A 14,479-nucleotide genomic window follows, 5' to 3' on the forward strand; every position below is an offset into this window, starting at 1 on the left:
ATTCAGTGATCATGAAAGGCCACCTTGGCTTCTAGGAGAACATCTACACGTCTGAACGCTACTAGATCAAGCCCTGGCCAAATGTGCTTGGACACTGTTGGTGTCCAGTGGCCTGTGGGTGGCCCAGTACCACCCGCAAATGTTCTCTGGAGCACTATTTTATTTTAGTGAAAAATCAAAATAAGATGATATGTAAATGTTAAGACATTTTTATCAGTGACTTTAATATCAGAATCATAAAAAGACCAGAAAAATTTAATAACATTATCATTTAAAATGTCCTCAACTGTACTATGAAGGTTAATTTCCTGTACCTTTTTCAGGAAAACCGTTATTGCTGTCTTGAGTATAATTTATGTTATGGTTTGATCTGTGAAAAAAAAATTGCCTTTCAGTCGGAGTTTCTGATATATCATATTATGCTTCACTTTGCAGTTACAGTATGTTGAAAAAGAGATCAGTAGGTCCAGTTAAGTTTGTTTGCCATTTTTCATATGTAAATTTTAATTTGGAAATCTGATTTCAAAAATAGTAATTTTTGAGTAGCTTTGTAAATAGCTAGCATATTATATTTCTAACAGTTCCTTTTAATAGAGAAAGAAATAGCTAAGTAATAAAGATAGTGAAATAAAAGTTAGGTTGGAGACACATTTTTCCCATGTATTTTAGAAATTAGAGTCAATCCGATAGCTTATAAATTTATTTCATTCAGTAGTTTAAAACTTAACGCTCCGGGAATCAGATGGGGGATAAAACGGGGTGGAAATGTGAGAAGTAAACTCTAAAATCAGTCCTTGATTGAAAGTTATTTAGTTTGTCAAAGCATTTTGGTGGTAGCACAAGTTGACAATGTAACCCAAAGTACTTCCATGAATAAAAATGAGGCCATCGGGGTTGCAGTAAACTGAGTCTAATTGCTGATGGCAAGTAGGTCCTAGTGAGATTATGATAATGTAAAGTGTCACCTTTACAACTAATGGAAATGTTTAGAAGGGAGCAATCTTCCATCCCTGTTACAGCTCCATCTTTATGATGAAACGATATTTCTCAATTCATAATCCTAAGCAGTCACAGTAAACATGGAGGTTTCTTAAAAAATAACAATTCTGGGCTTCCCTGGTGGCTCAGTGGTTGAGAGTCTGCCTGCAAATGCAGGGGACACGGGTTCGTGCCCTGGTCCGGGAAGATCCCACATGCCGTGGAGCGGCTGGGCCCATGAGCCATGGCCACTGAGCCTGCGTGTCCAGAGCCTGTGCTCCACAACGGGAGAGGCCACAACAGTGAGAGGCCCACGTACTGCAAAAAAAATAAATAAATAACAATTCTGCTGGAAAACTAATTTACTGTGAAAAAACAGATTGCCTGGAAGGGAGTCTCATTCTCCTCAGCATGAGTGAGGCTAGCTGTGCTGGGTACCCTGGGGAACAGCCTCATTATCGCCCTCAAGAGGCTTCTATTTCATTTTTTGTGTTGAGTAGTATAGAACTCTTTATTCAAAGCAAACAAAGCTCAGTAAGAAAGCAATCAGAATTTGGTCTTCTTTTAATTTTTTAAGTTTAATGATAAAATACCCATTTTTTATAGTACTTCATATATATATTATGGAATATATATAGTATTTTACACTCATGTCCCTAAACTTTTATGTTATTTGTAGCATAGATGACATCATAGTTCCCATGAAGGATCCCTATTGCTAATAGAAACCAATTTTACTCAACTACTTATACATAACTTCAACTATCCAAATAATTGTAAGTGTCAAAATATTTGGACTGGTGTACATAAATCAACATAATCATTGATTGAATTTTTCACTTTTCATTTCAGTGTTTGATGGCACAATATCATAACATGATTTCAAAGACCTTTATTTATTGTGTGTATATTTGGGGTTCTGGATTGACTTTACTTTCAAATAAGCATTCTAATAACGAGAATCAGAGCTTACTGTTTGGAAATAATGATCTTTTTTTCCATTCTGATCTAAAAGAATTCAGATTTTTGCCTGCATGTGAAAGAAATACATTTACAGACATATGCATATACATAAAACCAGGTAAATCTGTCCACTAACTTCCATAGATTTTAGAGAAAAAAAAATAATTAAATACGAGAACAAGAATAGGAGTAAGTTCTAATTGAAACCAAAAAAAAGTAAAGATGAATTTTAAAATGCCGTAAATGAATTTCAATTTTAATTCCCCATTTTCCCATCCAGAACAAGTGCCACCAAGGACCAGTTTTCGAATGGATTCCTCTGGCAAGTATTCTTCAGTACTCACAGTCCTGTGAATGAAATGTCTTCCATTCTGTGTAACAAATCATTCTTCTGAGTAGCATCAGTTTATTAGTATATAATCACCATGCTAATTTCACTCACCCGCATCAGCATATATTTAAGGTAGAGGGCAAGTCTCACCAAGTTTGGCCTGATGGCTGCCAAGGAAACAAACAAAAGACAAAGGAAAATAGTCATATTCATTAAGTTCTTTCATAAAATGCTTTAGTAAAAGATTAGATTAAAAGCCAGGTACCAAAGAAAGCCACCAGATTGACTAAATCCACACTAGCCAATACAGAAGTTTCTAGACACATGTGGCTATTAGGCGCTTGAAATGTGGCCACTCTGAATTTGGATGTGCTGTAAGACGTGTGTAAATCCACACCAGATTTCAAAACCTTAGTACAAAAAAAAAGAAATGTATAATATCTCATTAACTATTTGTTAATATTGATTAATGCTTAAATAATATTTTGGATATATTAGGTTAAATGTATATTATTAAAATTGATTGTACCTATTCCTTTTTGCTTTTTAAAATGTGGTCAATAGAAATCTTTAAATTACCAGTGTAACTTACATTTTGTTTATTTTGGACAGCACTGGACTAGATAAATAGAAATAAGAAGCTAGAGTATCTCAAGAGATTTGCAATTTAGACATTTCTGAGAACTTATTAAAAATATTGCCAGGGCTTCCCTGCTGGCGCAGTGGTTGAGTCCACCTGCCGATGCAGGGGACGCGGGTTTGTGCCCCGATCCGGGAAGATTCCACATGCCGCGGAGCGGCTGGGCCCATGAGCCATGGCCGCTGAGCCTGCGCGTCCGGCGCCTGTGCTCCGCAACCGGAGAGGCCACAACAGTGAGAGGCCCACACACCAGAAAAAAAAAAAAATCTATATATATATATATTGCTAATGTAGAATGAAATTCTTTTCACATCAAGTAAATACCTGTATCAATTTAATTTTTTTAAACCATGCCAATTATAAAGTGCTACATTTCAATAGTATTTTAAGTTAGAATAGAATAGTGTAGTTTCAAGTTTAAGAGCTTTTAGTTATAATAAATTAATTTACTTAAAAGAAAAAAAATTTGACCTAATTATTCTGAAAATAGTTGTTAATTTGCTTTGGACTGAAATATTTAATGTTATGGAAGTGAAGGAGGTAAAGGAATATTCAGATTTTCTTACTCTTAGGAAGTGCTTTGAACAGCAGGTTAGACCACTGGATGGAAAGTGAGAACACTGAAACAATTGTAGAAAAGAACGTTTCATAACAATAGTACTGTTTCAGGTCTGTGGGCTCACAGCACACATCTCTAGAGTGTTTCCATGACGACAGCTCATTACCCATCTCAGCATGTTCTAACACCCCTTGGAGAATATATGTGCTTGAGATCATTTCATTCTGTAAGTTTCCATGTCATTTTTTTTGGATATGTAGAAAATACGGGAGATGTTACTTAGCATTTTGTCCCCAAATAATGTCTAAAGTATTTGTTTAGCTTGGTCTGAAAATGTTTAAAGCATAATTATTCTTAGTATATAAGAATATATGACTGTAAACTCCTTGTAATTTTTAAGAATATCCTATAACCAGAGGGAAACTGAGGCCTAGTGATTACAGCTGCAAAATGAAAGCAGGATTTAATTTGAGATTCTAAACCTCAGTTTCCTGGCCACAGCAAGCACATTTCTTGAAAATTTCAGCTTCTGAAGGTACTTTATTTAAAAACAGAAGAAGAAAGAGAGGAACTCCTCAAGAGCTTACATTACCTTGATATATGCGCAAAATGATATTTTTACATTTCAAGAAATATACATTACTTGAAAGAGAAAAGTTGTAATGTAGTTTGAGTGTATTATACTACTATGCAATCCAGATTTTCAGGAAAAGAACCAATCCAAATATTTTGTTCAGTGTCCACACAAGTTAGGAAACTATTTTGGAAAATTATGACTCTATCCAAAATAAGTAGAACTCCTATACTATTTCTCATATTTATAAAATGTTCCTTATCAAATTATATGTCACGATTTTGACTCAGATAAATTTATCATAATTATAAGGTATTTTATTAACTTTAGCTGCAGAAGATGCTTAAGTACAGAGGTAAAATTGATGGTAGGAAGTCCTAATGTAATTATGAAGCTAAGTGAAAACTCAGTAGTAGAATAGCGCTGTGGTTTATTAGGTACACTAGATTGGCGAGTATGTTAAAACAAATTCAAGAAACATTTAAGCAACTCCTACACGCTGCGCATATGGAATAGTAGAGATAGACAAAGATAATTATGCCATCACCAAGGGAGAATGTTAATAAGAACAATGAATCCATAGTCAGGACCTTTGAATGAACAATCCCACCCAAAGACAAGAAAACTAGGGTGTGGCGTATCACGGAAACCAAGAGTAGAAATCACTTCTGGAAGGAGACCTTTTCTTGTTTAGAAACAGTAGAAACCAGGGGTCATAAAGGGTGCGTCGACAGGATCAAATGAGACACAGAAATCAATCAGAATGAGCCAGAAAAAAAATGGCCATTGGATTTGGTCATTAGGATGTCATCAAAGACCTTAGAGCATTTCAGTAATGCCAAGAGAACAGAAACCAGACCGGCAGGAGGAAGTCAGACATGAGAGAGAGGGAAGGCTTCCATAGAGACCACTCCTTCAAGAGAGAAATGGATGGGGACAGCAAGGGAGTATTTCCCATGGGAAAATCTGAGTTTATTTGAAAGCTTTGGTTATTTGAAGAGAACCAAATAGAGTGGGAGATGGCTTCTACTATGGCTAAAACATGTCTGGCCACATTCATATTACCAAAGGTAGAAAGAGAAAAAAGTAGAGAGAAGGGATTATTTTAAGACAAAAATGTGTTAGTTATTTACCTGGTAATGTTAGATTCGATCAATAAAAACTATTTAATTCCTGTTTAATTCATTTGTATCTAGAGTGCCTTGGAAATCCAGATGCCAGGGACGTTTTTTTTTTTTTGGTCAGGGACATATTTAATAACCACCTTTGATTCTTGATTCCTTCCTCGTACTGTCTTTTCTAGATCTCTTTCTAAGGAAAAGCCAAAAATTTAATACTTTTTCAAGAGGAAAAATGGAATGAATTCATTATCTGTGTCACAATGTGATAATAAGCCTGTGGTGCTTATGTTTAATTAAAACATGAAAGGGGATTCAAGTACCAAAATTTAATTGATGTGTTTACAGCAGCATTCCATGTGCCAAATTAATCCATAAAAATGCCATTCTTTGCATTTTTGAAGCTTGAATCCATTCACAAAATTAATCAGTTGTGTTCAGTCATCCATCCTTTTTCCTGAAGCGGTGCACAGAACCGTGTCTTTCAAAAGCTAGACCAAGGGTACATATAGCATGTGAAGTCTTCCTGGCATCTTAGTACAAAATAAGAATCAGCTTTTGAAATTCTGCTTTTCTTTATTATGACGGAGGTTACCCTGCTACCTGGATGTAGCTTTTTCCATATTAGTGAGAGCCCAGGATTAATCAGGACTTGTAAATTCCATTTCTGTAGCTTGCCACCGTGGTCATGTGAAGTCCCATCTGGGATGAGGATCTTAAGATGCATTATTTTATAATGCCTGAGGATCCTAGGACCCAGCTTCTAAGGAACAAGCAACACTGGCCATAGCTAACCATTGAACACCAACGTCCAAAGAGTTTTTTTCTGACTCTCTCAGTCCATTTCTTCACAATGACTGCCTCATCTTGAGTTGCACCAAGAAATGCCTGAGAGCACCCCTCACAGTTCTACATAAAGGAAAAAGCAGAAAAAAAAAAGAAAAAAGAGCACAGATACAGACTAAACACAAAGACAGAAGAAACAAAAAAAAAGGGGATGTTGGTAGGGGCATGATTGAGTGACATCCAGAGTGACTCAGGTCCCACTAGGTGTCCCCCAGACCCCTTCATCTAACAACCTGCCAGGTGCATGGTTTGCAAACCAGCTGGAGAGAGGGGTGAGGATTGTTAAATTCTATAACAGTGGGGTGAAGAGTTGCCCTTGAATTTCTTTGCTTTAAGTCCTTGCATTGACAGGGGAAGAGAGAAAGCATGATAACAATCATTTTAAGTATGTCATCAGGCCAGAAGAGCAGCTAAAGGAGAGGATCAGAAACATCATAATCTTTCAAGAGAGCTAACAAAGCAGGAAGGAAGAAGAGTAATGTTTCCAGCTATGTGCATATAGCTTTAGTTATTTTCTAAAGCCAGACTCAGATGGGTGGGTTGAGGGAGGGAGAAACAAAGGAAAAATTCTCTTTCTGAAAGCTCTTATTTTCCTTAAACAATAACAAGAAAAAGAAAATAATAAACTGCCTTAAGGTACAATCCATCATTTAAACTTTTTCCAGTTGACTATTTCTCTTAAGTTTCCATGCCCTGCAGCCTCTGAGTCTGTGTTCAGAATTAACAAAGAAATAAAAAGTAAATTACATCTGCATGCACACTTCTCTAACGGGTCTCTTTTTGCCTCTCTATGGGCACATGTGCCATGAAGCTGGCCATCTTGGCCTGGAAGAATGGAGGGTGAAAATGATGTGGTTGGCATATATCACCCTATATTTGAAATCAGAGTGGTCAGAGCAGTAGTCAGGGGATCGGAATGTCACCAAAACGCACACAAAGAATAGGGGGAGGAGGATATATTCCCTGCTTACATCTTCAGAGTTCTTCAGAGTTAAATAAAATTAACTAGCAAACATAGATCTATATTTTTCTCCTAAATATAAAGGAGTCCTGAGTCATTCATTAAGGAAAAGCTTTCCAGTTCTCCCAGGAATCACCGCATCCTCTGACAGAAGACAACACCCTTGTACCTTGGCACATCTCAAAAATGCCATTACTGGGATTGTTATGATTTCAGCATTTCCTTGGGGGAAAGTTTTCCTTAGCAAATAAAATGGATCACACGGTAAAGTCCTTGTAGAGCTCCTCATGCAATATGGATTGGTGCTGAAGCCACTGGAGGAACAATTTCTCACTTACCATAGTCAGCAGCAATGCAAAAATGAGACTATCTACAAGTAAATGGAAGGTTCTGGTTAAACATATGCTAGCTTTATCATTTTGAATGTCGAAAGTATATTGTGCTCTCGTTGTGATTTTTATGTATATATGGTCTCGAGTCCTCTAAGCTTAAAGGAACCTAGAGAAGAGATTGAGGTGAGCAGCCATATAACCAAGTTTTAGCGGTTTGAACGGTGACTGGGTATTATCTGTCACCCTGCCCTCTCCCCTCGCCTTTCTGCCTGTGTTGGGAGAAATACAGGTACCTGCCATGACTCTGTAGGGCTGCTCCACTTGCCTCCAGAGTCCTGAAAGTGTAGCACACACCCCAATATGTGATTTCATATATGATGTTGTAGACCTCGGAATAAACCGAGTTCAAAAGTCAGTTGAGACTTGTAGAGTGTAGGGCAAAGTTTTCATTTTCCTTTTACCACTCAACTCTAACGAAGCATTTAAGAGGAACTGAATTTGTCTAAGTTGTCGTATCTTTAAAATATGAATGATTATACAATTCATAAGGGATGACTAACGGATGTGGAAATCCAGGCAGTTATTCTTCTTTGAGTTTTATATTCGTCACTGAATGGGAAAGACCTTGGTTATACATGCATCTGGTCATAAAAGGGCACGAAAGTCATAGAGCCTTGGACGATGAGGACATATATACATATGTACTTCTATGTCTGGTTCAGCTTTTTTTTTCCTTGAGAACACTAGACACACAATCAGCTTATGCCTACATTTCAGAAGTGAGTGACTTGCCTTTCACATATCACTGGAAATGCTTAGCTCAGGTTGGAGGGCACAAAGGCAAGCCCTGTTCTGTTGTGCTTTGTTTACTGCATCACTTCAGCAGCTCCACTTATTGTAGAGTCTGGAAAAGATTTGCCTGGCCATCACTTATTGAGTGTCTCTCTCAACTATGGCTATTACTATATATCCAGATGGCTCAGACATAAGCTTCCTGTCTCATGAGGATTCTCTTCTGAAATCCCCTCCCAATTTCCAAAACCATCCTGCTTAAGCAAGGAGAATTTAACTTAATACTTGCATCTATCAGTTCTAATACCTCCTTTAAACCATGAAGGCCCAAAGATCACTAAATACTTCTTAAGCAAAGGATGGCATTAATAAGCATTCCCCAAAGTTGCTAATCATTGATTAACATCCTAACAGTGGCCTTCAAAGTATGCACAGCCCAGTCATGAGTGAGACATTTGCCCCTGGGGAAGGTTCAAAGGGCCAGGGGCAGGGGGTAAGGTTAAATCATATTTAAATCATATTCTCTTTAAAAAGTTAAAATATTTCTTACGGTTTTAGTTTATTCTAGGGTTGAAAAAAAAATGATTGAAGAGTTTCCCAGCTTATTTTTAAGTACATTTCTGTTCTTTCAGCTAACTACAGAAAAATATCCCTCGTCTAGTTTATTTTGAATATGTTTACGGAGTCAGTAGTGAATCTACTAGTGGTTTCCACATTTTTAAATGTTTGGGGGATAAGAGTTCACTTAGACCCAGGCAAATTTCTGTCCTTAAGTTATGAAAAACCTAAAGGAGTTTGTCAGAAAATCAAACCTTCACCCAAACCTCAATAGAGAAAAGTTCAGATTTTCTATTTTCTAACTTTAACAATTTTAAAAGAGACACCTTCTATTAGGTGTAAATGTATATCCCCCTCCCCTACACACACTAAATGGGACACATCAAGTCATAAACAGCTACTAGTAAATTACTAAGTAGTCCTTTACCAGGTACTTCCAGGGCGTTGCCATCTGTTCTCTCATATTTCTAAAACAATCGTTCTAGTCAGAGTAACATCGCCAAGTGACAGCCAATCTTCTTGAGGGCAATCTCAATCCTTTCAGGAAGATGAAGAATTATGGAGGCATTGATTTTTCTTTTCACTCAGAAAATTTTTGTGCTCTTTCTGCCTATGGCAATACCCTAGTAATGCCCTTGGCTGGTCAGTGCTAATCCAGAGACTACCTAATTTTGGAATAGCTACTTTTTTGTTACCATATATTTTTTTCTTATCCTCTGTGCTTTTCACCGACTCGGACTGCACTCATATTAATCACACCCACAAAATTAATCCATCATCGGTGTGTTCAGTCCCTCGCGGGTCGGGGGGAGGCAGGACTCATCACTCAGTGGGGTCTCCTCTATGCCAGGTCCGGATTACAAGGAGCTGGATGTTCACCTTCGCAGGATGCAGTCTGGATTTGGCTTCAGAATCCTCGGGGGAGATGAGCCTGGACAGCCTGTGAGTTGAATTCTCTTTATTTCCACACTTTGGGTTATATTGTGTGTGTATGGATGAAGGGAAAAATCATTCAGTATGATATAAAAAAAGTCTTTAGGGACTCACATACAAATTTTTGAGGTTTGCTTTATTTGTTTTTTCTTGGTATTTAAGTTTTCAACACATGCCAGTGTTTCCATATCATCATAAATCAACGCACATTTCATGAAGAGAGGGACATTACTCTTTCTTAAAATGGATTGGATTCTTCTTCAATACTTCAGTTATTTACTTGTATTGGACCCCTGGTCTCTCTGGGCAGCAGCTCACAGATAAACATGCAGTGTGACAGAAGATATATGTGAGGAGATGACTTGGAACAGCAGAATGGTGTATGTTTTCAGTCACAACTACAGGGGAGAGAAAACACGGGGATAAACAGAAGTAAAATCAAGTTCAATGCTGCAGAATCTCGCCAGATTTGAATTAGGGAATTACCGTGAGAGGATGTTCACGAAGTCAGCTTCAGTTGGCACAATATTGGGAATTTGCAAAGGGCTCTGGAGAAATTATATATATGATACATCAGAGTGACTGCATAAAATAACAATATTCATTAATACACAAAAAATCACAGCAAAGCGAGACTTGTGAGCGTGTATTAAAATAACAGCCATAAAACACTCATTGTAAAAGACGTGTCTTAAGTGGTACCCAATGTGACTATGTCAGGTTCATAAAAGGTTCATAAATGGTCCCTAAGCACTGAAATATGGTCAGGTCCCTTCTCATACATAAATACAAGGAAAAGATTAAACTATAAAATAAATGTAAGGGGAAACAGCAAAGTTCCAGTTCTTACCATAATGCTTACTTCAATACAGTCTTTGAGATACACAGCTCTTACTTTGCTGGACTCCCCACACCTCCATAGGCTCATGCTTTGTCTGCTTTGTGGGTAAACTAGCACCACATTCGTAGCACCGTCTTCTCTTCTCCCGTCTCCCCCTCTTCAGAGATAGAAGGGATTGCATGACTGAGTTATAGGAAAGGCATAGTGTCAGCTGACTCCAGAAGGGAAAGGTCTAGCTGATCTTGGCCTGGCACAGAAACTATAGAATTGTTACCCAAATGGAACACGTATCGCTCAGAATGAAGCTCAGGTGTTTGAGTGCAACCAGTGGTTACCACCCCCCTCAGGACAGCTTTATGCCGGGTCGGTACACAGGTTCCCAGCCCTTCTGGACACTGGCTTTACGCTCCTGAGTCCTTTCTCTTCTCCGGTGGGCAGGCATTCAGTATTTATGATAAACCTTTTCAGATTACATGTTTTGCTGGTTATCCTCATTGTGTTTAGATCTACTCTGGTTTATTCTTTCAGTTGAATGCTTTAAGACACGCTCAGGCTGCAAGTTAAAATTCTGACAGTTAAACCATAAAGTAGAAGCCTAAATCTCCCTGAAGCATTCAAAGCCAGAATATAGTGTCTTGAAGACCAGAATGTTGCACCTCAGAAAGATTGTATCAGGAAGCGTAAGTCTGCTGTAAAGATCTCCCATATGCCTTTCCTTCCTGCTTTCCTCCACTGTAAGTCCGGAGATAATATACAAACAAAATGCACTAGCCTCAGTTAATTGCTGATGTGCTACAAAGGGAGAGGCGCGTGATGTGACTTGGTCCCCACCCTGCAGGAGGTCTCATAAATTATATCAAATGGGTTTCTGCCTTCATATAGACAAAATGGTATTGACATCTCAGGGTGCACATTAAACACCACAGCACCGCTTTCGGCAAATAATGAACAGCAGGACTCCAGCTCAAACAAGCATATGGGCATTTTTTCCTGCAAGAGGAAATAATTTTCACAGTTAAATAATAATAGAAATAGAAAGAAACGAGAAATTGCTACAAAGCAATGATAATGGGATTTCCAGCTGTGAGCTGCAAAGACATGGGAAGGCATTAAGATGGAAAGGCTTGGAAAACACTGCAGTGGAGAAAAGCCTGTGTGGAGAAAAACTGTTCATGGAAAAAGAGAGGCGATGATAGACAGGGGCCTTGGCCTGCGAGTCTGGTGCAAACTTGTGGAAGAGTTTCAGAAGGCTAGAGCTGGAAATCTGCTTGCCACCTTGTCAAGTCACCCTGGGCTATAATTATTGCAGATCAGACCTGCTGGGTTTAGACTGACATTAGGTAGTGTGGGAAAGAATTAAAGGAATTAAAAGGACTGTAAAGGTGGGTTTGGTTTTGTTTGTTGCTTAGTTTTGGTTCACTTTTTTGTGTTAGTTTTTTCCCCTGGCTTACGGGGATATCAGCCACTTGAATGTGAATTGCTGTTATTTCACATCAAATACATCATTTTGTTCTGTGCCTTCACAGCCTTTAAGATAAAGTGAAGTTGTGGAGTTTTTGATTCTTTTGTTTCTTTTACAAAAGATGGTTGGAAAGATGAGGCCAGGTCACTTGTTTGTGGGGGGGTGTCTGTGTGGAGGGGTCTTTCTTGATCTGTTTTGCCACCATGCTGTTCCTTCAGGGCCAAAGCAAGAGAGGCAGGATAAAGAACTCCTCCAAGGCCAATGAGAAAGCTGATGAGTGGGTCCTCAGAGGTTGAAGAATCCAGTGAGGTCAGAGGGACGTGATGAGTAGAGCAAGGCCAGTGTTGGCTGGGAAGGCTCACCGGCCAGTATAGCCAGGGGTCAGCAAGAGCAGAAGGAAAATATAGCCTGATGGGTCAGGGAGCCCAGGTCGTGCACTCAGCAGTCCTGGAAAGTGACCAGTACGATGGGGCAAGAGGCTCAAGCCAGGCACCTGAGGGAAAGTCCCTCAGTGGACTTGGAACGTGACCAGTGAGACCATAGCTTCTGTGTCCACTGGACCAAGTGAGAATACTCAGAACCTTGCTACTCAAATCGTGTTAGATCTACAGACCAGAAGCACCCAACACCTGCTGGGAGCTTGTTAAACGTGCAGAATCTCAGGTTAAACCCCAGGCCTGTAGAATCAGACTCTCGGGGTAGATGCAGAATTCTGTTTCAACAAGCTCACGGTGTGATTCATGTGCACCCTAAAGCTTGAGAACTACTGATTTAAAGGATCAGATATCCTGAAGTATGTTCTCAAGAGCTTAGATGAACGTAAGAACGTACATATGGAAGTCAATGTGAGTTAACAGTGCAAGAAGGAATCATAGATTATCCTATCCAGGTAGGAAATAAACTACTCAAATGTGTCAAGTGTACAAAGCATATTCAAATGAAAGGAAAAAAAAAAGTTGTGGGTTATTTTCTTTCCTGAATAGAGAGACACATAGAGCAAGTTCTGTGTCAGCCGTGAAATATAGGGCACAAAGGTGTAAACTGGCCAAAGGCTAAGGAACAGCAGCAGCATGAGAGGCAGAAGCAGTGACAGCGCACGTGGTCCGCCTCTTCCCAGCGGCAGTTCCTGAAGGAAGGAGCAAGTGTAACTCATGTGTAGCCCATGGATGAGCAGCTCTAAGGCCTGCTCCAGTTCCCCACGCTGAGCTCAGTTCAAGTTTCTTTCATAACTATGACAGCCTGTCTTTGAAAAGGGTAGAGGGTGGATTATCCAATGTGATTATACAATAATATATATATTGTTAATAATTTTACAATACTATATAATAAGCTATATTGAAGTATTATATTGAAGACACTATTTAGAAATAAATATGTAAGATTTGATAGAACAAAGTAAAGTTTGAAGATGAAAGCTTCAAGTTTAAAAAAAAAGTGTATCCAGTGAACTTCAGTCTCTGCTCAAATGTCAGCTTCTCATTGAGGCCTGATCTAACCTGCCCGAACTCCACCTCAGCTGCATAGCTGACACCCGCCCACCATCCTACTTTGCTCTATTTTTTTCATAGTACGTGCCTGCTAGCATACAACATAATTTTTACATTTATTACTGTCTGACCACTAGAATGGCTCTATAGAACAGGGATTTTTGTTTATTCTTCACTGATGGATTCCTAGTGCCTAGAAGTGTCCCTGGACTCAATAAATACTTGCTGGATAAATGAATTAATTAGCGAGGAGGGTACTTCATATCACAGCAGTAAAACAGAAAAACAGATGTTTTACTGGGGTTCTCCTTTTAATGGATGATATTAAACTAGTAACACAGAAGATGACTTCAAGAGTATATCTTTGCTGTTTTCCTCCAGCAGGAGAGGAATGAGAATTTTCCTATGTGAAATTTTTTTTTTACTGTTTTTGTAGAGTGCCCAATTGCACCGGTAGCTCTCTTAGTTGTAACCTATTTTTTTCATTCCTTTTCATCAATTAGAATCAGAACGATAGCTTCATGTTGGTAATTAAGCTAAGAATTTCTCTAGCCATTTTTTCTCTGTTACTAGCTATAAACTCTCCCACTGAGGCATACAGGAAATCTAAAGGTTGAAGCATTTTCTTTGGGCTAACCCAGCTAAATGCAGCTTTTCATGGGGCAGTGGAGGAACATAAACATTCATTTTAACTGGCTTTTGCACAAAGCACTTAATAAATCTTTGAAGTGCTCCATAGCGGGTTGAGTCTTTTGAAGAATAGATTGGAATATCTTTAGAAAGACACTCATAAATTCAGGTTGACAGGACAATAAAGGAAAATGGAAAATATCAGAAGCATGCCCGACTGCTGGACTGCAGCATATGGGCACAGCCATTTGCTGTAGCCCAGCAGTCCAAGGCCGGCAATGTGTTTCCTGTGAGAGCAATAATGAATCAGTCATCAGAGCACCAATATTCAACAAGGAAGCAAATCTACTCTCCACTCCCCACCCTCCCCCAAGAATAGGGGAAAAACAGCCTTGTGGTAGGGAATGTTCATTCTTATGGATAAAGAGAGCTATTCAGTGGACCAAGGCTATGAAGTCCTCAGGAAAAAAAAAA

At 38.8% G+C, this 14,479-nt stretch overlaps 1 protein-coding gene across 3 annotated transcripts in view; it reads left to right on the plus strand.

Annotated features, from left to right (window-relative positions):
* Positions 1–14,479, plus strand: part of MAGI2 (membrane associated guanylate kinase, WW and PDZ domain containing 2) — a gene marked incomplete at both ends in the record, with an annotated part of 1,325,315 nt that overhangs the window by 1,173,080 nt on the left and 137,756 nt on the right. For 2 of the 3 annotated variants that reach the window (XM_079710838.1, XM_079710840.1), the window contains 2 exons: positions 2,222–2,263; positions 9,503–9,594. In XM_079710838.1, the coding sequence (XP_079566964.1) occupies positions 2,222–2,263; positions 9,503–9,594 (134 nt within the window). The remainder of the gene's footprint in view (positions 1–2,221; positions 2,264–9,502; positions 9,595–14,479) is intronic. The other variant, XM_079710839.1, reaches the window with a different exon arrangement.

This window comes from Hyperoodon ampullatus, assembly GCF_949752795.1.
Source record: "Hyperoodon ampullatus genome assembly, chromosome: 9".
Taxonomy (NCBI): domain Eukaryota; kingdom Metazoa; phylum Chordata; class Mammalia; order Artiodactyla; family Ziphiidae; genus Hyperoodon; species Hyperoodon ampullatus.